This window comes from Antechinus flavipes, chromosome 3 (genome assembly GCF_016432865.1).
Source record: "Antechinus flavipes isolate AdamAnt ecotype Samford, QLD, Australia chromosome 3, AdamAnt_v2, whole genome shotgun sequence".
NCBI lineage: Eukaryota > Metazoa > Chordata > Mammalia > Dasyuromorphia > Dasyuridae > Antechinus > Antechinus flavipes.
In genome coordinates, this window is record NC_067400.1 from 86,563,032 (window position 1) to 86,589,483 (window position 26,452).

Genomic DNA, 26,452 nt, shown 5'->3' on the forward strand with positions numbered 1-26,452 from the left:
TAGCCCTCCACAAAAAATGAGAAAGTTTATAGAAGGAATTGATTTAGAGGGAAAGATGGTTGAGTTCAGAATGTTTAAGGTATGTTGAGTTTGAGGTGCCAGAGAAAAATATAAGTAGCCGTGTTTAGCAGGCAGTTGCAGTTGCAACAGTGGAGCCCAGGAGAGAAATTAGAATGAAGTATGTGGATTTTTGAATCATCTGCATAGAGATGATAATTGAACCCCTGGGAAGAGATGAGATTTAATAATCTTACCTAGGGAAAAAGGTATACAAAAAGGAGAAAAAAAGGCTTAGGATAGAGCCTTTGGGGGAATGCCCTTGCTTGGCAGAGAGGGAGGGGTAGATTCAGGAATGGAAACATTCTGGAGCATACCTTGGGTGTTTCTATTAGGTCAAGGATCGTGACAATCAAGAAAGGACATAGAATGGAGGGCTTAACCAGGTGGTTAGCATTACCAGTAAGCTAGGATTTAAGAAGTGAAGTAAATCTAGAGGAAAGTAGAGAATTCAAATCTAGAAAAAAATTTCCAGGAGTTGACAGTGAGAGAGACTATTAGCCCAAGCAATTGCCAGTGTCAAAGAAAGACTGTTAAAATATCCTTAGGTATCAGAAAAGATAAGTGAGATATTAACGATGGAATAAAGAGAGTGATCAGTGGAGCCAGAAAGAAGGGATTATAGATCAGCTATGTCTGGTTCAGTGTTGGGGAAATTTACTATCTTTGAAGAGAGGGTCACATCCATCTCTTATGTTGGCTGTTTTTGTGACCTAGGCAAGTATTTAACTGCTGTGGCCTCACTTTTCTCATCTATGAAATGGATGGCATGGCCAGGTCTCTTCCTTTTGCTTTTTAAAGTTTTTCATGGCTCAAGTCCTTTTCTTTTGTGTTTCTCTAACTCATTTTTTCAGCATTGGCCATTTGTTGAGTTAAGGCATTTGCCTTATATGAGTATTGATATGTTAAATGTCAACATGCATCTGTTAAAGTATGTGCATATGGGTTCTGCAAGTCTTTTAAATCACTTAAGTAAAGGTCATTCCTTTGTGCATAATTCTTCTTAAAAAAACACTCATAAAAATGGTAATTTCTATCTTAATCTCAGCTTTTGAGTCAATGAAATTTTTGAACAAAAGATGCTCAATTAGTTTGTAATTAGGTAAGGTTGAAAAACTGACAAGTATTTTACCTCACACTTTGTTTGATATGCAGAGGACTTTTAACATGGCTAACTAATTGCTAACCTTTCCAAGTGCTTGGTAATCACTGAGAGAATTTCATGGGAAAACATGAAATCCCATGGAAAAACACAAATCCCAAGCCAGGTGTTACCAAGTGGCCTTTGTGAAGCCTTCCGTGACTGCTACCCTCCCTGCTAAGCTCCCACCCCCCCCCCCCCCCCCCCCCCCCCCCCCCCCCCCCCCCCCCCCCCCCGCAACACTTTTTCCTGCCCAACCAAAAAGCAATTTCCCCTCCTCACATTTCTTGTAGAGCTTTCCTTTGATGATGTCACATTATTTCTTTGAAATGTTTATTTCTGAACATATCTTCATGGCCTTTCCATTAGATTTTTTTTTTCATTCTTTGATGGAAGGAACTCGAATTGGTTTTCTTTGTATTCCAAGTACCCTAGTGTGCAGTGTTTGGCTTGCACATAACAGGCACTCCATAAATGTTTGATGAGAATGAGGTTCATATAATCCCCATCCCACTTTTCTCATTTTCCCTTCACTGTAACATCTCTCTCAGGCCTCTTTTATGTTGGAGAATTTATCCTAGTTTATATCTCCTTTCCCTAGCCTGTTTTTTTTTTTTTTTTAATGTAGAAATTAACAAATCTTGTGTTATTCTGACTATGGTTCCACAATAGTTGAATTGTTTATTTTTAGCTACTTGAAGTATTTTCTACTTGATCTGGGAGATCTTTTTCAGGAGGTGATCAATAAATTCTTTGAATTTTTATTTTACCTGTTGTTCCTAGAATATGCAGGACAGTTTTCCTTGATAATTTCTTAAGAGATGATACTTTAGGCTTTTTTTTTTTTTTTTTTTTTTGGTAATCATGACTTTGAGGTAGTCCAATAATTCTTAAATCATCTCTCATGAGTCTGTTTCCGAAGTCAGTTGTTTTTCCAATGCAATATTTTACATTTTCTTCTGTTTTTTGTTGATGTCTTATAAAGTCATTAGCTTCTGCTTAGCCAATTCTGCTTTTTAAAGGATGTTTCTCTTCATTGGATTTGTGTACTTCTTTTACCATTTGACCAATTTTGGTTTTTAAGATGTTATTTTCTTCAATATTTTTTTTGTTCTTCCTTTACCAAGATGTTGACTTTTTTTCCCATGATATTCTTGTATCACTCTCATTTCTCTTCCCAATTTTTCCTCTAGCTCTCTCAAACTTGATTTTAAAAACCCTTTTTGAGCTCTTCCATGGCCCAAGACCAGTTCATATTTTTAGATGCAGGAATTTTTTATTTTGTTGTCTTCCTCTGAGTGTGTATTTTGATCTTGACTGTCACCATAGTAACTTTTTTTGGTCAGAAAAAAAAATCTTAACTCACTTTTCTATCCTATTTTTCTTGACTTTTAACTCTGTGCTAAAGTGGGGCCTGGCTTCCCAAGTGGAGGGGGTACAAACTTCAAGTTTTTTACACAGCTGTTTTCAGAAGCAGTTATACTTGTAAGCTTTTGGCTTTTTTTTTTTTTTTTTTTTTTTGTCTAGGGAGAGGTGCTTACTACTTTCCTATACTGTGCATGAGTTTGTGAGTCACAACAAATTTTTCACCCCTAAATGCTCCTTCTCACACTGGGATAATAAGACCCAGGACTGCAACTCAGGTGCACGTGCAGGCAACAGAGTCCTGTCCCTGGTGCCTGGTGTAAATGTCCTGACTCTTTGTCTAACCCCTTTAGCATCTGTGAGGTCTGGATAGCCCCACTGCTTTAGCTGATTGATTTAGCTGAGGCCTGCTCCACTCTGGCCAGCTCGAGACCTTTCCTACCAACCTCCTAAATTGCTTTGGCCTGGAAAATTATTTCACTTGACTGGTTGATGATTGTGCCGCTCCAGAATTTGTTTAGAGTCATTATTTAAGGGTATTTGGAGAGGTTTGGGGGAGAGCTGATGAGTCCCTTTATTCCACCATCTTGGCTCCCTCTTTCTGGGAGAAGGGCTAAGCCAAATCTTAATATTTCTCACCGGTTTAAAGGCTGCAGCTGATCTAGACTACTCAGCTCATACTTTGTTCTGAATCCATACCCATCGACAAGAATGCCTTCTCCCCCCATAGCAATGTGAGTTATCATCATATTTATCCTCCAAGTTTCAACCTAATTGTTTCCTTTCCTTTAAGCCTTCCCTGATAATCCATAGTCTAGTTTCCCTCAAATGAACTCACAGCCCTTTGTTCTTTTTGGCATTTATCATATTTTGGTTTGTATTATTTATTTGGATTTATTAGGATCACCCTATTAGATTGAGAAGTTCTGTATTTTTCTTTGTATTTGAGCATTTCACCCACTAGTTCCTTAACAACAGGTTGTTATGAGGATGAATGTTGTGTTATTGCTGAGTGTTATTCTCTGAGATATAAGATATTCCTGGGTGTGCTGCTGACTGTTTATTGATTCAGGATGGTAAATATCTATGTAAGGTTTCCTAGTTTATTTTAAATATGGGTAGATCTTCAGGCAAAGAGACATGAGGGTCATTCATCAGATGTGTGGTAGAGAAGATTTTTAGATATTCGGGGTAGGCTGGATAGTGACAGAAATCTCATCTTACATTGAGATTCTGTATAACTTAGAAAATGTCATTCACATTTTAAATAACATTTTCTTATTTGCACTTCTAAAACTACAGCTAAATTTCAGCAATATGTAGAAATGAGAAGAAAATATTTTTCAGGGAATATTTTTAAGACTATTTTCATAATGAGCATCTTAACATCAGGCTAAGAACAATGATGTTTTCCATTTGATTCAGTGCATTTTGTATAATCATTAAGGATTTCTTTTTGCATGTCAGTGGTAGAATTATGCCTGGTAGTCTCTAGCAGACTAATGAGCTTTCTCATGTTGTTCCTGTAGCTGTGATGCTGACTCTGTTACAAAGGGATTGGCATGAGGCCTTAGCACATTCACTTGAGCCTGTTGCCCCTAAAATTCTCTGAAAACCTCCATGCAAAAGTCCTGATGTGGGTCAAGGGGAAGTGGGCGGTCATTAGCCACCTCTGAAGGAGAGAGAGTGGGTATGTGGTCTCTGTTCATTGGGTTACCTGTGAAGTCTTTTCAAAGACAGGTTCTCTAAGCTATCCCATGCCCTTTAATGCTTTTGCCAGGGTGCTCCTTTCCTGAAAAAAGACGAATAAATTGTTCTAAGCATATGCTAGAGTTTATTAACTCAAAGAACACAAAGTTAATTTGTCAGTACATATTTGCACTTGAATAGATATGTACTTTTCCTTTGGTCTTGATCAATGAAACCAGAAATGCATTTGTGATCATTTTATATAGCAGAATTGCTAAGAACAGAAAGGGAAAATTATAGTGTGGCACTGAATTCTTAAAGCTGATGAGAGGAAGGTTACAGTTAAAGGACAGGGATTAGTGGAAGATTCAAGACAATAAATGCTTTTTAGTTGAAAAAAGTAAACTGGTAAAATTGTTCACATGTACAGTGTCACTGACAAATGCCTTGGGCACTATTAGAATTAGAGAACTGACCTTTAAAGTAGCATCAAATTGTTAATGACTGTTGAGTCTGATAACTTAATCAACAGTACTGTCCATCTGGCAGCATTGTGATTTAGGGTATTTCTCCATTTTTTCTACACAGATAGTGGCTTTGTTCAAAACCATTCTTCTTAGTGTGGGGGGCAGGTTTTGGGGTATAGAGAAAGACAGTGAATAAGGCAATGAATTCATTGGAGAAGGAAGGAGAAAGTGCAGGGAATCAGTAGGTTATAGTTACCAGATTTGTGATAGGGTGATAAATTTGGATTGAGTGAACCTCAAAGGAGGAAAGTTTTTTTCAGTGTTGGTAGTAAATAAAGAACCTGGAAGTAACCATGCAGAAAGAATGAGTATTCCGAGGGCAAGCTAGGTGACTCAGTGGATAGAGCACCTGAAGTTAAGAGGACGAGAGTTCAGATTTGGCCTCAGATACTTAACATGTCTGGCTGTGTGACCTTGAGCAAGTCACTTAATCCCAATTGCCTCAGAGCGAGGGAAAAAAAGAATTGAGTATTCTAGCTCCCCCACCATGAGCTGTGAACTGGAGCATCTGAATCTGAGGGCCCCCAGGAAGGCATGAACAGGGATGCTGCAGTCCTAGGAAGAACCAGGTCTTAGTGAAAGCCTGGAGGGAGGAGGAAAGAACAAGATTCAAGATGAGACAAGTTTGTTAAGAATTAGACTTTAAGCTTCTTGAGGTAGGAACAGTTTCGTTTTTGTCATGGTGTCCAATACTTAGACAAAGTATATGATTATATATAAAAATATATTATTATGTAAACTATATTATTATCTATAAAAATGTGCACACATGTTGGATTGGACAGTTTCAAGGTTATTACTTTACTGGTGGAGGGAAAATGAGGGAAGTGTTCTAAATATTTTTAAGAAACTTTTAGATGTAATACTTCTGCTTTGAACACTTCGTTTATATAATGAATATGACCTCAGTGACTAAATTCTGTGTTCAGAGAATGGACTGTTTATTTAACACATTAATTTAGTGGTGTTTAATTACTGTACATCTCCCTCAAAGGCCCCTTCTAGTGTCTTGTGTTATAAATGGGACCCTGGATTCTTCCTTATTATTTTGGCAGGTCCAAAAGTCCAAGACTCAAGTCTTCCAATTTTAGGTCCACTAATAATTTCTCTGTCATCTGAGGACCCTTTCAGATAGGTTCTACATTAAAAGGTTGTCCAGGTGGTGAATGTTTTTTAACTACAGGAACGCAACAGAAGACTAGTTTACATCATTTGAGACCACACTAGGGAAATCTTGCATCCTTGAAGTAGACACAATTCCGTATTATGAAATATTCCTAAAACATAAAAAAAACTTTGTTTTGACCTTCAACATCCATGAAGCTTTCAAATGGATTTGAATTTGTACTCTCCATTTTGGGGGGGTGTTTCCCTGAATTGCCTCAACTCTTACATCCAAGTGATATGATAATTTTATTAATCTCAAGATTAACTGAGAACCATATGCATATGAAGTGTGTCAGATTTGTTCTGTGATATTTCTGAAATGATTTTCTTTTATTGAAAATGGAGGAGAAAAATCTTATCTTTTCCCTATCACAAATTTTTAGGATAGAAATTGTGTGATTCTGTCCTATGAGCCCAGTAACGTGACTGCAGAAACTCTCTCCCCATGTTCAGCATCTAAATAGTTGGATCAGTTCATAGTTCCAACAGTGCATTAGTATTCTAGCTTTCCCACATCTTCTCTAACATTTATCATAATTTTCTTTTTTGTTTTTGTTGTTGTCATGTTGGCCAATCTGATGATAAATGTGAGGTGGTATCTCAGAGTTTTAATTTGCATTTCTTTAACCAAAAGTGATTTAGAACACTTCTTCATATGCTTATAGATAGCTTTGATTTTTTCATCTAAAAACTGCCTTTTTATATCCTCTGAACATTCATCAGTTGGAGAATTTTTTTTTTTTCTTCAGCTGAAGCATAATAGCTTCTGTTCTACCCCTTTACTATGTCTCTCTCTTGGCTTCAAGTGTGTTTCTTGTATACACAAGATTTTGTAAGATTTTGGTTTTTGATCCACTTTGCTAACTACTTGCATTTTATGAGAGAATTTATCCCATTCACATTCAGAGTTATGCTTATTAACTATATATTTCCCTTCCTCCTATTTTTCTTCCTATTTGCTTTCTCTCTCCTGCCACCTTTTCCCTCCTCACCAGTGTTTTGCTTTTGTGTACACTTCCACTGGTCTGTGCCCCCCACTCCTTCTACTTAACCACCCACCCCCTTTCTTATCTGCTAAGATAGTTTTCTATATTCAACTGATTGAATATATTATTCTCTCTTTGAGTCAATAGTGATGACAGTTAGATTCAAGCAATGTCTATTACACTTCTCTCCCAGCTTTCCTTCGGCCATAATAGGTTTTCTGTCCTCTTCATGTGAAATGATTTATCCCATTCTCTTTCTCCCTTCCTTCTGTGTCTAGTGCACTCCTCTTTTATCATCCCTTAATTATTTTTATGTCATTTCCTCAAAATTCATCTAGAAGAACAAAAGATCAAAAATATCAAGGAAATTAATGAAAAAAAATACAAAGGATGGTGGCTTAGCTATACCAAATCTAAAACTATATTATTCATCAGCAGTCATCAAAACCATTTGGTACTGGCTAAGAAATAGAAATCAGTAGAATAGATTAAATACACATGATACAGTAATCAAGGTCTATAGCAATGTAATGTTTGATAAACCCCCAAACTCCAGCTTCTGGAATAAGAACTTAACATTTGACAGAAATTGCTGAGAAAATTAGAAAATATCAGAAACTCAGCATAGACCTATATCTCACACTCTAAACCAAAATAAGGTCAAAACTGTTAGGTTCCTACGGACTACTCTATCCTGGTAGCTCCTCTTTGAGTTCGTCAATGGCATGGCTAGGCCACACTTACCTGTCTTTGGGCACCAACCCGGATCCCACAGAGACAGACCACCAGTGGGTAGGGGTAAAGCGAAAGAGAACTTTATTCTTAGATAGCACATATTTATACCTCCCTGAAGATCTGGGGGAAGGAGAGGTTCTCTAGGAACCTGGCATAATGGGATTGGCCTGGGGAAGAGGGAGGGAGGCGTGCTAGGCTTTGAGAGCACTAAGGGGGGAGATGTGGTACCTGGGGTCAGATACTGCCTCCTGGGGCTATGCCACACCTCCATGTAGGACTCACCTGCACCTCAGAACCTCTCATTCCTCAGGTCCTCCCACATACCTTGAACTGCATTCCTTGCTTCTAGAGGCTTTTTAACCCTTACAAAAATGGGTACATGATTTTGGGCATAAAAGATGAATACCATAAACAAATTAGAACAAGGGATAATTTACGACCAAAGAAGAATTAGAGAGCATTATGAAAGGCAAGATGAACAACTTTGATTACATTAAATTAAAAAAGTTTTGCACAAACAAAACAAACAGAAACAAGATTAAAAGAGAATTACAGAGATGGGAAAAAATTTTTGCAGCCAGTGTTTCTGATAAAGGTCTTGTTTCTAAAATATAGATTGGCTAAGATGACAGGAAAAGATAATGGTAAATGTTAGAGGGTATGTGAGGAAACTGGGACACTAATGCATTGTTGGTGGAGTTATGAAATAATCCAACTATTCTGTTGAGCAGTCTGGAACTATGCCCAAAGGTCTATAAAGCTGGACCTACCCTTTGACCCGCCAGTGCTTTTACTGGGTCTATATCCCAAGGAAATCATAATAGAGGGAAAAGGACCCACATGTGCAGAAATGTTTGTAGCAGCTCTTTTTGTGGTAGCAAAGAATTGGAGAAGGAGTGGATGCCCATCAGTTGGGGAATGGCTGGATAAGTTGTGGTACATTAAGGTAACAGATTATTATTTTGTAAAAATGATGAGCAAACTGATTATAGAAAGGCCTGGAAAGATTTACATGAACTGAAGCTGAGTGAAACAAGAAGCAGCAGAAATACATTGCAAAAATAACAAAAAGAATGTGTGATGATCAACTATGAAAGACTAAGTTCTTCTCAGCAAACCCAGTAGACCTTGGACAGAAAATGCCATCTGCATCCAGAAAAAAATTTAAGAAGACTGAATGTAAATCAGCACATGCTATGTTCATTTCTTTTTTTTGTTTGTTTTTTAATCTCTCTCCCATGGTTTTTCCCATTTACTCTAATTTTTCTCTCCTAACATAATAAAGCAATGTGTATTTAAAAATAAACTTTTAAAAAAAAGCTATTTTAATTGTTTCTTTCTGATCACTTACAGTATTTTTTCCCCTTGACCTGATAGTTCTGTAATTTGGCTATAATGTTGTTTGGAGTTTCTTTAAAGGTGTTGTCTAGTTCCTCCTTTTGATTATGGCTTTCAAAAAATCCTTTTGATTATAGTATTTTAATAAACAATAATTATTAATCCAATAATTCTGATACTGTCCTGGATCTATTTTTCAGATCAGTTGTTTTTCCAAGGAGGTATTTTATGTTTTCTATTGTTTTTTCATTCTTTTGAATTTGTTTGATTCTTGATGTCTTATAGAGTCATTAGCTTCCACTTGCCCAATTCTAATTTTTAAGGAGTTGTTTTCTTCAGTTAGCTTTTTGTACTTCCTTTTCCATTTGGCTAATTGTGCTGTTGTTTTTTTCAGTAGATTTTTATCTCCTTTTGAAATGGACCAAACTCACTTTTTAAGCAATTGTTTTCTTTTTCCAAGCTGTTGATTCTTTTTTCCCAATTCTCTTGCATCACTCTCATCTCTTTTCTCAATTTTTCTTCCACCTCTCTTATATGATTTTTTACGGTCCTGTTTGAGTTCTTCCACAGGTTCTTTTGGGGTTTGAAACTACTTCTCGATTTTCTTTGGGGTTTTGCCCATAGGTGTTTTGATCTTCTTGTCCTTATCTAAGCTTGTGTGTTTATCTTCAAGCTTAATAACTTTCTGTGGTCAGATTCTTTTTGTTGTTGTTTGCTCATCTTTTTTGAATTTTTCCCTTTTAAAAAAATTTGAACTGTGCTCCTGAGGTGGAGGAAGAATCATTGTTTCAGGCTTCTTGTGCCAGGGACTGCAGGCCCTGGCTGCTTATAGCTAATGCTCCCCTGATATTGTCCTGAGGTCCATGGAATATTGCTCTGAGGGAAAAAAGTGGGCTGGGCTCTGCTGGTACTGACCAGTCCTAGTTCTGGTGTTTGGTGCATGCTGAAAGGGAGTGTTTTCGAGCTTCCCTGGGGCCACACTGAAGCACCTGGCATTGTGGTTTGCCCAAGATGACTCGGGAGCAGCTAGTGGTGGTTGTTGGAGCTGCAGTCTGCAGGGGGGCCTGGAGTTGGTGTGTGCCTACTGTGCCACATTAGGGCTCCGGATCTCCTGCTGGCTTGCTGAGGTGAGACTTGGCTGCTGACTTGCTGGAATGCTTTCTACCCTGGACTGTAGTCTCCTTTTACCCAAGAAGATAGACTTTTCTTGCCAGTCTTCCAAGTTTCTTGGGCTCAGATATTGCTTCACTGACTTTTTTTGCAGGTTCTGTTGTTTTAGAATTTGTTTGGGGGCACTTATTTTATGGTGGTTTGGAGGTGAATATGGGATAGTTACTGTGATTTACTGCTAACTGCCAACTTGGCTCTCAGAAGTTGAGGCTTCGAGGTTATTATTCTTATTGGAAATATGAAGAAATCTGAACTGGATGACAGGAAATGCAATTCAGGAGATGCTTCCACTGCAGTGATTTGCTCATAGTATGTTCTAGAATTTTTCCAGGAATTCTAAGTGGGCTGGGCTGGTTTAATTTTTTATTCTTTTTTTCCCTTTCTAAGTATCAGAACTTCTTTTGCTAGTCTCTATTTCTTTGGGACAAAGAAACATTCAGAACACACTGAAAGTCACTCAGCAGTAATATTCATTGAATCTTATCAGTACTTTTAGTTATAGTTTGCCTAGGGCTTGGTGACTTGAATTCATGGATAGCCACAATGACTTGCCATCATTTAAACTAACATCTTAGCATTCTTTCACTTTGGGATGATCTCAATTCCCTTTGAAACATTTTTATACTACCCTTTCTAAATAGCTTATTAGGAAGAAAACAAGCAAAATATTGACTAATTTTACCTTTTACCTCTTACCATCTTTTCATAGCTATGTACTTGCATGATCTCTTTCTGATCTTTTGCTCATAACATAGGTTTAAAAGGAAAAAACCTTTTTGGTCATTCTTTTCATTTATTGGCAATCTCAATTACCTACACTTGCTTCTAAACTTTCTCTATGAGTATTTTAAGAACCTAAGTGATACACAATGCCTGGAATATCATAAGCACTTGGTAAACACTTACCTGTTGATGAATTCCTTTCCTTTAATTTTTGTTTTTATCAGAATTATTTGTTTTTGCCCAGAATTCTGTCTTTGAAAGCTTTCTATTTCTGGAACTTCAGTTCCACTATAGATTTTAAGCCCTGAGAATCCTACTTAGTCATTCTAGTCTATGAAATCCATTTTCCCTTCCAGAAATTACATGTTTTTCTTTTGTCCAGGTTTCCTGTCATAGATACGTCTATGACAGTTATCCTGTTTCTTCCTCTGGTTATTCTTGCCTAATCCTATTTATCATGCTGCTTCTCTTCTTCTGGATCATGAATTGTCCTCACAGGAACTTATATTCTTATTTTATCGTACTTTTTAAAACTAGTCCATTTATTCCATCTCTTTTAAATAAGGCATACCTTAAGAATCTCTCTTAAAACTTGCTTTAAATTTCAATTCTATTGCCACTTTTGGTGTGAAATCTTTCTTGGCATTCTTTCCTCGCCCAGCTGTTAGATGTTACCCTCTCCCCACTCAGTTATCTTGTTTTCATTTTATATATATTTTTTGTGTAAAAAACCAGCCCCATGAGAGTAAAAACTGTTTGGATTTTTCTGTATTTAGCATTGTGCCTGGGATTTAGGAACTTAATGAGTATTTGTTAATTAACTGATAATCATGTTAATCATTGAATACTATCCCATTAAGTTTCAGTGATAATGTGTAATCACAAAAAAGAAGAAATATATGTCCCAGTAGCTAGTAGGATATGTCTGAATAGAGAGAAGTCTTTTTGAGGATGAAGATATCCCTCTTGCCTACAAACATGAACATATAGACAGAGAAGATAGAGAGAATGAGGATGATAGAAGGATCAGTTTGGTTGCAGTTATGTAAAATTTGTAGTGAAGCTGAGCAGTAGTTTCATGATTTTTTTTTCTTGTTTTGTTCAACCAATATGTATGTAGGAAAAAAGGAGATGGTGGGAGTGATCCAAGGCTGAGGCAGGGAAAGATCAAAGATATGATAAAGAGCAAGAGATCAAAGAAGAAGTGAAGATGGGGAGTTTACCCAGTCTCATTTACTCAACATTCCTAGAACTACAAAATTTCCCTTACATAATATTTGACCATGACATCTTTTTGCTTTCTCCTTTGTTACTTGTCTTTTTATTAATTTTGTTTAATACCTTATAGAGCCTACCAGTTTAATTTTCTTTTGTTGGTCTGTAATTGAGATCTTTTTTCCACCTACCAAAGATTTAGATATTTGCTGCAACCAAAGCTTGTGTCCAAGTATTGATAAATGTTGTAAGAAGTACTCAATTGTCTTATTTGTAAAATAACCTTACTTAATTGGCAATTTTAAAATGTTGAGTAATTTTGTGGTTAGGCATATTGAATCTGTAGGATTTTTTATTTCTGTTCTTGCAAACTTTGAATCATTGTTTCAGAGGTTTTTATTATTTAAAGGAATCCTATAAAGAATTTTTTTATAAAACAAATCTCTCTAAAGTCAAAACTCATCCCTGAACTAATGTTTTGTAAAGACCTATTTTATTTCTGGTTTGTTTAACGCACAGTATATTGATAATTGAGTTCTGACAGTCATTTTTAGTCTTAAAAGCTAGGTTTTAGGTTTCTTTGTTATTTTTTTTTAAGTATGGTGGTGTTCCTGTTTTTTTGTTTTGTTTTGTTTTGTTTTTTAATAATCATTTATTCTTGTTGAAAGAGATGCTGTTTAACTTGTTCCTTTCCCTCACCTCCCTTTTCAGTCATGAAATCTTCCAGCATCACTCACATAGTCTATCGACTCTTCCTTTGCATCCACATTGCTCAGATTTAGGGCTTGATCTCATTATTGCTATTGTCTCCTTACTGCCACCCCAGGTGTGCCAGCAGGCACTTCTAATCCTTCCAGCTAATCTTCCTCAAGCTTTCCTGTTCTCCATCATGTCCATCTTCTACTCAATTTCCATTAATTTCGTACTCTGCAAGTAAAATTGCTGCCCACATTCATCTCTTCCTTTTCTAAATGCCACACGTGCCAGGCCCCTACCTCACTCTATACCTCTGCCCTCTATTATTGTTCACAACCTTCCCACTTAAGCCCCAAGAACCACTTTCTTTCCTGCTCCCATTTATTAATGTAAAGCAACTGACTAATCAAGAATTTATGGAGCATCTCCCCCTCTTGTCCACTTTTCAAGGTCCAACTAAAATTCCATCATTTTTATGAAATCTTTCTCTCCCAGCAAAATTATTTGTTTCTTTTCTGAACTCTTAACAGTAGTATGACTATCTATATGATAACTTATTTGCTGTATTAAATAATTAGCTTTTCAGGAATATGTGACTATTTAAATTGTAAACTCCATGACATTCCTGTGTCTTTTACTCTTGTATTCCTGGGAGGTAAGTTTATTCCCTTTCACAAAGCTACTCAGTTGATATTCTCTTAACTGACCACAAGAGGTCAACAGAATGAAGCCATCTTTATAAACCTGTAACTGAGAATTGTATACCACTTAAGTGACAAGAACTTATGAGAATTGTATGTATCTTGTAAGCCCTGAGAAGATTTCATTTTTATTTTCCATAATTTCTGCCTTAATGACCTAAGCCCTGGAATGGGAAAGGGAGAATGAAGCTTAGTGCCTTTCAGAAAAGGCAGTGAATTATTTCCGATGGAAATAAAAAGAAAGTGTAAAAATTGAATTCTATATCCAAGCTTTTTCAGTTATCACCCAACCGTTTGTCAAAGATTATTTGTAATTCAATAAAGTAATAGTATGATCACAGAGGCGATTGAGGGGTAAATCAGCAGGACAGAATCAGGGCAAGATCTAGCACTTTTATAGCAAGAGCTGTCTGTTCTTTTGAAAGAACAGTGGTTAGAGTAGAAAAGAGGTTTCCCAGATTCTTTTCTTGTAACATACGAAGTCTTTGGAAAAAGCTGCAGGTGTCTTGGAAATTCCTTGCCAGCTGCTAAATTGTTTTATCCACTTTGAGTGGTCCTTGAAGAAATGCTTGTCTTCAAACACTTCTTTATCAAATGTAGTTTTAACCCTCTTGTGAAACACCACTAAAAAGAAGGGCCAGTCCCTTTAGAAAGAGGAAATATGCTAAATTTGCAAAATGTACTGTTCTAGGAGTAAACTGAGGAACAACTGACTTGAGGAGTTAGGGATAGGGTAGAATTTTGAGGAGCTACCATTTTCCAAGATGGCACTGGAAAGAAAGCCAGCAGGATGAAGTATGTGTAAGTCACTGAAGCTGACCACAGGATGGGCAATATTTATGAGCCTCTGCTCAAGGGATGCTTTTTCAGGAGCATGATAGAAGAGAAAATTTTGCCTATTCTTATCTTCTCTGCCATGGATCTGTTTTACGTTGTGAAATGAAAAAACATGTTACCCCTTGCTAACAAGAGCTGGAACAGCTATATTCACTGGTTTGAGCACAAGGGAAGTTCCTAGAGCACTTTCTTGTGATGTAGAAAGCATCTGGAGAAAGCTATAAACATCTGGGAGGTGTGGAAAAGAAACTTCTTCATGAGATAGCAGCCAACCCAGAGATATCAATTGTAAGTGACTTTGGGGGCCTAGTACAATAAAAAGGACATTGGATTTGGAGTCAAAGGACTTGAGTTAAAATCCTATCACCCTGCTGCTTGCTGGCTGTGTGACCTTGAGCAAGGGATTTCTTCCCCTCCCTGTACTTGCATCTGTAAAATGAAGGAGTTGGACTAGATTATCTCTGAGATCCCTTCTAGTTAGAGATCTGAACATGAAATCAGATTTGTAAAGCATTGTAGGGTTTTTTTTTTTGTTGTTGTTTGTTTGTTTGTTTGTTTGTTTTGGTCATTGGGATTGAGTGACTTACCTAGAGTCACACAGCTAGTAAGTGTTAAGTGTCTGAGGCTGGATTTGGACTCAGGTCCTCCTCACTTCAGAGCTCTGCCCACCTGTTCATGTCAAATAGCATTGCCTGATGAGGGTTGTCAAGGCACAGATAGGCTCTCAAGAGTAAAGAGATACTTCTATCCTCTCATGCGTTTGCCAAAACAAAACACACAAACACATCCCCTTAGGATACTTGAAATTTTTACAGAGCTCCATTTATTTAATTTAAGGATTTATAATCCTTACTTAAGAGTAAATATTCTCCAAAGGAATAATTCTATGCTGTTAGTCTTTGAGCTTTCTCTGAAAGAAAAAAAGAATCCCAGAGATTCGATGTTGATTTAAAGAGGGGTCATCACAAAAACAGGCAAGAATGTCTGGAATGGAAAGACTGAAAATTAAAAGAGGCAATCTTGATGTACTTCCTAGCTTTCCCTAGAAATAGTAATAAATAGAATATTTATTATTATTGTTAAATAGAATAAATTGAAATAGAAATAAACCTTCCCTTCTCTATTCTCTTCTCCCTACTTCCTATATCACCTCTCCCCTTCTCCTAAAAAATACTATATGACAGGTACATATAGCCCCTTTTCTTATGGAATGGGAGGTAAATATTCAGTAGTTAATTGATTTTGTCATATTAATGGCTTTAAGTCACATTCCAAGAAGCAATTTATTCACCCATCCATCCATCTATCTATCTATCTATCTATCATTCCCTAGTGGAGATGCTGGATAAAAAGGAGCAAAATAAAAGGTCAAATGAATGATTGTAATAGGGAGGAGAAACAAATAGCCTTTTACTAACTCGATCATTTCTTCTTTGACTACTCAAAAGTGTCATCTATGTGTTATTAAGTAGTTAGCACCTTATTCTGAACCTGATTCATGCCCTCAAGAAGTAAATTCTTCACTTCTTTAGAATCAGCAATTTCATCATATCCACTATGACAGGCCACTATTCCTCTCCAACTTTTTAGATAGTCTTTAGGAGTACTGGGGTCAAACTGGTGATGAACCCATTGCTGCTTTTCTGGGCTAGTCTTCCTATGGTAAGTATCTAGTCCAGCCCCAGATCCACTTTCAAAGCCTTTCCATCTTGATGTGGAATCTACTAGAACTTATTTGCCTTGCTTACCTTTAGAAACCTAGAGTCACTTAAACTCCATGATGAGGTTCAGGAAAGAGTGCTATATCTTGGGAATTCCCCCTCCCCCCATTTTTTTGAAGCTATAAACTCAGGGCAGGGATGATGACTCCATGTAACCCAGAACTAGAAGGAATTGGCTATTATCTTGGATAGCAATCAGAGCTCAAAATGATCTTCACATTGGACTGAAACCTAATAAGCTGAAGTGTAGTAAGGAGTAATGTAAAATTTCACAATTGGGTTCAAAAAATTACCTTCACAAGTATGAGGTGGTTTCTTTTGTTTTGTCTTTTTCTTTCTTGTGATTTTTTTTTCCCTTTTGTTTTGATTTTTCTTTCCCAAAGTGACTCATATGGAAATACGTCAAAAATGAATGTACATATATATACATTATATGTATATATGTGTGTATATATATATATATATATATATATATATATATATATATATATATATTGTGTGTGTGTGTGTGTGTGTGTGTATTTTAAACCAATAAAGGCATAGTTGGGTATCACTTTTCTTGAATTAGATCTAGGGGGTTTAGAGATCTACAACCCAAGTCACAGCAGCTCTAACTCAATCTCACAAAAAGACAAGTGTCTAAGAACAAAGAGAATGCTCAGACCCTACTTTGGATCATGGGATTAGTTCTGGGAGCCACAATGTAGGAGGGACATTGATAAGCAAGAGAGCATTCAGGAGAGAATATATTTTAGGATGTCAAGTTCAAACCACAGGCGGATTGGTTAAGGGTATTTGGGTCTGTTTTGCTTAGAGAGGAAAAGATTTTGGAAGAACATGAAACAGACTATCATAAGCATTCAGAGAACTGTCACATAAAAAGTGGATTGTTTCCCTTCTATATGGCCCCAGAATGATGAGTAGAAGGTAGAAGGTAGAAGTAACAGAGAAAGTTTGAACTAAGGAAAAGCTTCCTAACAATTGCAGTTATCCATAAAGTGAGATGAGCTCCCTCATCCTCAGAAGGTAGTGGATTACCCTCACTTGAGCACTTCATACAAAATCTGGATGGCCAGTTATCAAGTATATTGTAGAAGTTAATCCTTTTTCAGATATAGAGTGACCTAGATGGCTTCCAAAATCCCTGTGCTTTTTGATTATCTTTATGTCCCTAGTGCCAAACACTTAGAATTGTCAGAATTGAAGGGAATCTTAGAGAAACATGAATAAAATCTTTCATTTTATAGATAAGCAAGTGAGTGTCAAGTCAGGTGCCCAGGAGGTCACATGATTATCTCATAAGTGGGGAGAAGCCCAATGGCCTAATTTCCAGGACACTGATGCTTAATATTTTAAGTTCCTGGACATAGGACAGTCATTTTCTAACATTCATGATTTTTGATTAGAATAACTTGGAGATAGGTTTTTAATCTATCTAAATTTTAGCTTAATAAATTATGCAAGCATTTTAAATACTGTTCTAAAGGGTATTGTATTTGAAACCAGAGGGCCAGTTTCTGAGTCCCAACTACTGCTTGGACCTATGTGTCTTGGGCAGGGTCTTTAACAGTGTAGGCCTTCCAGCCTCATGGCCTGGCTTCTTTTTTTTTCTTTTTAATTTTTAAAATTTACACACACACACATACACACACACACACACACACACACACACACACACACACATATATATTTAAATTTCTTCAATATTAACTCTTGCAAAACCTTGTGTTACAATTTTCTCCTCTTCCCCCACCCCTTTCCCTAGATAGCAAGAAGTACAATATATGTTAAATATGGTAGCAATATATGTTAAATCCAACATATGCATACATATTTATACATTTATCTTGCACAAGAAAAATCAAATCAAACCAGAAAAAAAAAATGAAAAAGAAATAAAATACAAGCAAACAACAACAAAAAGAGTGAAAATGCTACCCCCAGTTCCAACAATTCTCTCTTGGTGTAGATGGCTCTCTTCATCACAAGATCATTGGAATTGGCCTGAATCACCTCATTGTTGAGAGATGTGCCACGTACATCAGAATTGATCATCATATAATCTTTTTGTTGTCCTGTACAATGATCTCCTGGTTCTGCTCATTTCACTCAGCATCGGTTAATGCAAGTCTCTCCAGGCCTTTCTGAAATCATCCTGCTGGTCATTTTTTATAGAACAATAACATATAATATATAATATATATATAATATATAATAACATATACTATAATAATTTTATAACATTCATATGCATAGCCTAGCTTCTTAATACTGCATAGTCACAGTTCTGTGAGAAAAGCTCATAAATCACTAAGTGAAGTTTTTACATTGAAACAATTTCACAGCATATGAAATCAAATTGAATTCTATAATCTTAAAATTTTAGAACTGAAAAGATAATTAAAAAGCACATAATCCAACTTAAGTTATGCAGATTCTCCAGTTCACATAATTAATGTAATAAGAACCAGGATGAGAACCCAAGTTTCGTGATTTCCTGACTAAAGATATTTCTACCATGTGAATCTTTAGATTTTTCTGTGCATCTTTCTTTTTCCACCTAATAGTCACTTTCTTTCTAAAATAAAAGTTTTTTTTAAGTGATAAATTATAAGACTATGCTATAATATAATTTTAAAGGTACAACCTCATTAATTTATCTATTTATTTAATTGTAGATCCCATTTTTAGGGGTGGGGACAAGGGTTTACTCTTTAGGCTAGTCATTAAAACTATACTACCTCTACCTTTCCAAAAGTTTTCTTCGAAATGATTTGCTCATTTCTTATACATAGAAGGAAAATACAACTCTTATAAAAAAAGGAAGGAAGGAGGGAGGGAAGAAGGGGAAGAAAGAAAGAAGGAAACATGCTAACCCTAGGGATGGAGGAGAGTAACATTTATAAATGGAAAACACATTACCTTCTGAACTTTTTATAGTTCTACATGCATCTGTTTGATAAATTATAATAGTTGTCATGATGTTCTGACAAAATGACTTGGTAGAGAAAAGGATGAGTGATTGGGCCTAGGAATTTTGATTCTAATCCTACAGCCAAATTGTTCTGCAAATTAAAGTAGCTTACCCAGTCACTTCTTCCTGTTGGGTTCTCTAAAACTCATAATTGGAAGGAACTTCAATTAAATATCCAATCTGTTCCCATTTTCAAATTATATTTTTAAACATTTTTATCTTCACCTTCAACCTCACTTTCTAAGATTATCTGCAAAATGGTATAGTGGTAGAAATGTGACAACTTTATAAAAAATGAACATTTAATTTGTATTAAGACAAATCACTATTTTAAAATTTTTTCATTATAAGCCAAAGTAGGTTTTTATTTTAGTGTCAAAGAAAATGTTTTGTTGCTTTTGGAATTTTATAGCTTGATGTTCTCATCAGTTCTCATTAAATGATGGCCTTAAAGCTCCAAATGCTTTTTTTTTTTTTTGATAAATTTTAATCAAGAAATCAATAAGTATTAAAAAATGTTTTAGGATATGTGTTACAGATACAGAGACAGAAGTGACAATTCCTGCCCTTAAAGAGCTTTTAGTTTCTCTGAGGGAAATAGCATATACATATATAGCCTTCATTAGATGGTGGTGCTTTAAGTTGAGCCTTCAAATGCACTAGTTATTCTAAAAGGAAGAAATTAGTTGGAAATGCAGGCTTAGGTGGAAGGTGGGAGTACTCTTGACACAAACTGGCTGCAATAGAATATTCCTTGACAAAAATTCATAGGGCTAATTCTAACCCTATTCTAGGGCTAGAAAAGTTAGCATAAGTTCCTACAGAGATGATTCTAGAAGTGGCTGGTAGTCACCAAAATCAATATTGAGGAGGAGAGTGATGATTGGATCCACAAATTAAGAAAACCTGTTGGAAGTGATGTCCTACCCTTCATGGAGGATAGATTGGAATCTGGAAAGACTTGAGTCAGGCAAACCACTTGAAAATAACATCTTAATTATGAGCATGAGTGACTGAAAAGATGGCAGTACCTCTGACTGTTCAGGAAGTTTGAAAGGGGTGAGTTTTGGAAAAAGGGAATGCTGTTTTAGACTAAAATTGAGATACTAATGAAATATCTTATTTTAAATGGTCAATGGACAATTGATGGTTCTTGACTATAGCTCAGGAGGAAGATAGTCTAGCCTTCTAGCTGGATTGTAATGTGGCCTTGGATTAACGCATCTCATCTGTAAATTGTACCAGAGTACCCTTTCCAGCTCTCTCCATGAACCTGTGCTTGTGAACATATTTCATGTCTGTTCTGTCTAGATGTTTTTAAAAATGCTGTAGTGTGTACAAGGTGTGATTTAATTAATGAGGTTAGCGTAAAAAAACATTGAATTTCGATATTATAATCTTTTTGAACCTTGTATTATTTTATGTTACATAACTGCTATTGTTTTTGGTTTTACTGCAAATTATATTAATTTCCTAGATTGCTATAACCTACTTTGTTCACCTGCTTTGGGATACACACTTAGGACAACCATCCGTTAGGGAGGATATCTAAAGATCATTATTGGCACCTTGTATGTAGTAGGTCTTCATACAGGTTGAATTAAGCCTACCTCTGGGTGCTTCAAAAACATTTTCAAAAGAGGAATCACATAAATGCTTTAATGTTTCGAACTAGAGTGTTTATTTTTGAAATTAGCTTGTAGGATCGGAAGATACCTTTTTGAAGGGACGGGGGTAGCACAAAATTGTGTTTTCTGGAATGTCTTTTTAAACGCATTTGTTGTTACGTTCACCCATTTCTAAGGAGGCTTTTTTTTTTTTTTTTTTTTTTTTTTTGAGATGGCATGAGCTTGCCTCATCTCATTTGTGGGTGATGTTTGTGTTCATACGGTCTTTTGCCAGTAGAGGGCAGTATTGTAAAGTTAAATCCGGCCTTTTGAATTTATTGCATCTCAGATTAGTTTATAATCCGTTTCTATTACCAAACTAACTTTACACTTAACTGTAAATCAAATTGTTTCCCCGTGAGATGCACGTTTGACGTTTGCAGATATTTTATATCGATAAAAGGAACTTAAGTTTATCCTGCCTCGGTTTTTTGAAAATCCCATAGCCAACATCTCTTCTTTTTGGTTGGGAGGAGGGGCAAGGGGCCTGGGAGACCCTGATTTGACACCGAGTTGCAAGTGTTTAACTCCTGTCCTTTCCTCTGCTGTCCGGCTGGGCGGGGGTAGAAGGGCCTGGGGGGAAGGGGTTGCAGGAGGCGGTGGCCTAGCTCACGGATTCCAGGCCTTCGCGCCCCCTCCCCCCACTCCCTTCCCGCCCCAGGGCCGGGCCTCGGCCCCGCCTGCCCCCGGGCCTTTGTGTCCCGCAGCCCCCTTTTCTTTCCTTTGCGGCTCGGTCCGGAGACGAAGGAGATCTGGCATTTTGCAGGTGATGGGAAAATAGTCTTTGGAAGAAGGAGTGGGGTACCTCTCAGGCCTCGACCCGACGCTGTTCCCCCACGACCGAGGTGACTTTCTAATTAGACTTTACCCAGCTGGCCGGCCCCGCTGGATCAGGTTTTAGGGGCCACGAGCCCCGGGCCGCCGCCGCTCGGAGTGGGGCTCCAGGCAGCCTAGCCCTGCCGGCAGGTCGCGCTACTGGGCATGCTCAATGGGCGCTCGGGCAGGCGGGGGGAGGGGCGGGGGGGCCCACGGAGGCAACCTGGGCAGTCGGGCCCGCGGCGCTGGACGAGCTAGCTAGCGCGGCCTTAAACGTAAGCACATGGGCGCCCCCGACCCCACGGTTCAACCCCGGTACTGGTTTCTTTTTGGTTGAACTTGGCAATGTCTTAGGGATTCGGAGGACAATTAGGGTATTAGGCTATTCCCCACACCCCCCCAACCCCACTGCGGGATACCGAAGCGGACCCATCCCTAAGGAACTGCCGAGGAGTGGGGGTGGGGCGGCCGCGACCGGAGCGGGAGGAGGAAGGAGGGAGAGTTGGAGGAGGGCGGTTCCCCGTGATCCCTCAGCCAATAGCTGCTGCTGTTCTCGGCATATATTTTACGTTGAGGCTGGAGACCAGATCTTCAGTCGAGCGAGAGAGCAGAACCTAGCTGCATCTCTGCGAGAGTTGTTGGTGCAGCAGAGTCCAACAGCAGCTCCCTCCCAGGTCCGCGACGCCTCGCGGCCACAGGGTTATTTTTTTTAAAGCAGAGCAGCAGCCGTCTTTTCTGCAGAAAGGCCAGAGAAGATCTTACATATCTCGAGCAAAGAGCCTGGCATTGCATTTTATTTTTCGTGTTTTTTCTTTTTTTTTTTTTGGCTGCAATTGCATGAAAGCCCAATGGTGTAGATCAGTGGCAATGGATCTAGGAGTTTATCAACTAAGACATTTCTCGATCTCTTTCTTGTCGTCTTTACTGGGCACTGAAAACGCCTCTGTGAGACTTGACAGCAGGTAAATGTTGACTGTGATAGGATCTTTATAGTTTACTAGCGAATTGCTCGTTATAATGCAGGTGGATTTTTTCAGTGCCGATTCCTTTGTCCATTGCATTGGATGATGCTGAGAACTGCAGTGACATACATGTAGGGATTTTTTTGAGCATTTTTAAGTGGCCTTTCCCTCTTAGGGCTTTAATTTCGGGGAATTGGCTTTCCCTCCATTATGTAATTTAGCTCTTTGTGGTTTACTAAAAGGGAAATGTTGGAATATTGAGGAGAGGAGCAAGGAGATTGTTGTTTTGCACTTCATGCAGGCATCTTGGCGAGAAGAGTTAAAAAATAAGGAATATCTTGAGATATGTGTATTTTAAAATAATTCAGTTACTAATGGTTACTTTTTCTTCTCTCCTTAGCTCCTCTGGTGCAAGTGTGGTCGCTATTGACAACAAAATCGAACAAGCTATGGTACGTAATGTGTTGATTGATATAAATGCAGTCCAAGATGGCATATTTAAATTATAGGGAACTCCACTAGAATCGAGAGCTGTTATATGGGTGGAATTGGTGCATCCGTTTTCCACGGTGATGTGGATTATTGCCGGGCGAACTATTAAAGAAACAGAGATCCACGTTTTGCCATCCTAGTCCATCGTAACCCGCTGGGCGGATGGAGATGGGGCCCTCTGCTCCTTTTATGTAAGGGTTTTACATAACGTGGAATTCTCTTGCGACGAAAGGGGGATAAGGCCCCGCTCCTGGGCGTGTTATTTTGTAGCTTGCCGGCTCCCTTCCCTCTTGAGCGGAGTCCCGGATCGGCCCATTGGTGTGGGGGTCTGCAGGGGCCGCGTGCAGCGGCGTGCCCTTCAAAAACGTTCTCCCCTTCCCCCCTCACCGCCTGGCCCCCCGCTCCTTCTGGGGCCATCGGAGAAAAGTTTGGTTTTCCGAGCCTATGCCTGATTTTCTCCTATTTTTTTATTTCCGCCTCGGCTGTTCTTTGTTATTGGAGCGGCGCCTGTGGCTCTTCTCACGGGATTCTCTGCCCGCTGTTGCTAGGCAAACTCGGAACCTTTAATTCGGAGCTATAAATATCTCGTGCTCCTATTGGCTCCGCTGTCTGCCCAGGTTTCTGTGACGTAAGGCCTAGTCACGAAACGGGAGTGGGGAGGGAGGCGGGGAGGGAAATGCGGCAACATGCTCCGTCGGAACTAGCTGCAGCCGGCGCTCGGAGGAGGAGGAGGAGGAGGCGGGGGCGGCCTGAGGCTGCCGGCGCGGCTGCCGGGCTTGGGGGCGGGGCGAGCCGAGCGCCGGGACCCCCGCGGCCAGAGCTCCCCCTCCCCCCGGCCCTCGGGCGGCTGGCATGCGGGTTCCTACTCGGCCCTGAGCCTGCAAGTACCTAAAGTAGGTCAGGTCCGGGGGAGCGCGAGACCGGCCGAGCCGAGCCCCGGGCCGCCTCTGAATGCCAAACTTTGTTCTCTCTTGCAGGATCTGGTGAAGAGCCATTTGATGTATGCAGTCCGAGAGGAAGTGGAGGTCCTCAAAGAGCAAATTAAAGAACTGATAGAGAAAAACTCGCAGCTGGAGCAGGAGAACAACCTGCTGAAGACTCTGGCCAGCCCCGAGCAACTCGCTCAGTTCCAGGCCCAGCTGCAGACGGGCTCTCCCCCTGCCACCTCGCAGCCCCAGGGCACGACGCAGCCCCCGGCCCAGCCGGCGTCCCAGGGCTCGGGACCCTCGGCATAGCCTCCCCCGGCCCTCGCCGCCTGGCCGGAGCACTCTGAACTGCAGCCCGAGGAGATGGGCTAGCAGGCGCTCGCCGCGACTCCTCCATTTCATTGCGCACGCCGCGCGAGGGACAGACGCGACGCCGACAGACACCATGACACTTTTTGTTCAGTATTAAACACTCACCCGCTTTTGGCTCGAAGAACCCTGTTAGGCTGGGGAATGCCGTGTCCGAGGACTCGCACCGACACGCCGGGGGCCTCGGCGGGGGGACCGGCACCTCTTCCCGGCGGCTTTCTAGCCCAAGGACCTGGACGCTGGGCGCCCGGAGAGGCCGCGCTCGGGCTGCGGACTTCCCCGCCCGTGAGCACCTTGAAAGGGGAGAAAAAGTAAGGACCGACGCGTAGTATCACCTAAAGTGTGGAGACACATGTAGTTCAGTATTCCGATCGACGACTGTCACCAGAATCACCAAATCACTATAGTGTTCGTGCTGCTTTGCTGAAGAAACAGTGGGTGGCACCGAGCTGTTAGAGCAACTGAAAAGGTGACGGGTAGCTGGGACCTAGGCTAATTTACAATGAAGGTTATTTTGCCTAATGTATATCTGTGTATGTAGTGTAAGTATTTTGTAAAATAGAAGACTGTAACTACTACTTTAGGTTGTACAGATTGAAATTTAGTTGATACATTGATCTGAAGTTTGAATAGTCTTTTTTTTATATATATTATATATATGCATATATATATATTATATGCTACATGAAGAAAAAGTGCACCTAAGCAAATGTTTGGAATTTAGAAGATTTATGCTGTTTGTGTAATTTCTGAAATTCCCTGGCTGCTTGATTAATATTGACTTAAACCCCTGTTCACAGAAGTTGTTGGTTAAGACAGTTAAAATGCTCCCCAATATGACTGATTCTAGTGAAGGAAATGAATCTGCCAGCCTGGGTTTTTGCATATTACCTGTATAGTAGTTATGTGCATATGTTTTGTGCATGTTCTCTAAACAGTTGTAACCGGTCCCTGTATTTAACTGTGACGCTTGTCAACTTTCAATAAAGCATATACAATGTTGATAAACTGTTTCCATGTTGAAGGTTTTACGTAGTGACGAGAACCTCCACGAATTAAATGGTTAAGTGTGAAGATCAAAAATTTTTAAAAAGAAAAGCTGCCCTCTTCTAAGGAGGGGCTGAGAGACTGAAGGAAGTAGGGAAAGTAGTGCTCCCCTCCCTCAACCCTTTCCTGTAGTGGGAACAGTATTCATCCCAAATATAGAAAGAAAATCTTGAATTAGAAAAAGAGTGAGCAGCTTCTAATAAGCAAGTCGCACTCCAAGACCGGCACTCACCCTGAAATCTAGGGGAAGGGGCAGGCACCTGGGGCACTGCTTTGTAAGCAGTCCGGAGCCGAGGCGGTTGCCTAGCAACCGGCCCCGCCCCCTCACGTGGTCTCGGGCATTCCCTAACTCAAAAGCCTTGCAGCCCAGCACCCCCGAGAGCTGAAATTTCCTGCGTCCCTGCTCTACTTTCTGAGGGTTTGGGAGAGAAGAGGGCTAGCTAAGACCCCAGGAGAAGGTGTGGGGGATTTTATGCCCTAACACTAGATGGTATAACAAGTGAAGGTAATCGCCTAGCCAGGGAAAAAACAAAAGCCGGCGGTTCTTGACTTGATTTGCCTAAAGTTCTAAATGGCCGAGTCACCTCTTTCTCATTTTAAGTGAAATAAGAAATGCTCTTATAAATGAATTTCTGTATGGAAATTGTTTAGAAATACCTTGTTCTTGTTTATGTTTTTAGTAGAAAACCCACCACAACAGAGCTACCATTTGCAGGATTTTAGAGAATGCTGCCTTGGTGGGCCTGAAATGCTGGAGAAAGTACCCTATGACGGATTATAAGTAAAATTACAGATTTAAAATCAACTTGGCATTAAGTACATGTATTTACTGTGCAACATAACTTTTAAGTACCGTCTTACTGAAAATTCACATTCACTTTAATTGACAAATCTCTTCCAGCACATAGCCCAGAGCACACTTTGTAAAAGCTAGCTGTGTTTGGAGCAGATCCATAGAGATGCTGAACATAAACAATAATAGTTTTTTTTTTTCCCCTAAAATTCGATTTTATATTGGGGTTTAAAATTAAATGTGTTGTTTTGGTCTAAAAATTATTCATAAAAATAGTGCCCCAAAAGCTTACCTCATCTAAAAATAAGCGACCAATGCTTAAAACTAAAGCAAAGATT

At 39.2% G+C, this 26,452-nt stretch overlaps 1 protein-coding gene across 1 annotated transcript in view; it reads left to right on the forward strand.

The window, feature by feature from the left end:
- Positions 1-25,282, forward strand: part of TSC22D1 (TSC22 domain family member 1) — a 155,243-nt gene extending 129,961 nt beyond the window's left edge. Inside the window, 2 exon segments of the mRNA XM_051983847.1 lie at positions 22,888-22,939; positions 23,957-25,282. Of these exon segments, the coding sequence (XP_051839807.1) occupies positions 22,888-22,939; positions 23,957-24,214 (310 nt within the window). The 3' untranslated portion in view covers positions 24,215-25,282.
- The last annotated feature ends 1,170 nt before the right edge of the window (positions 25,283-26,452 follow it).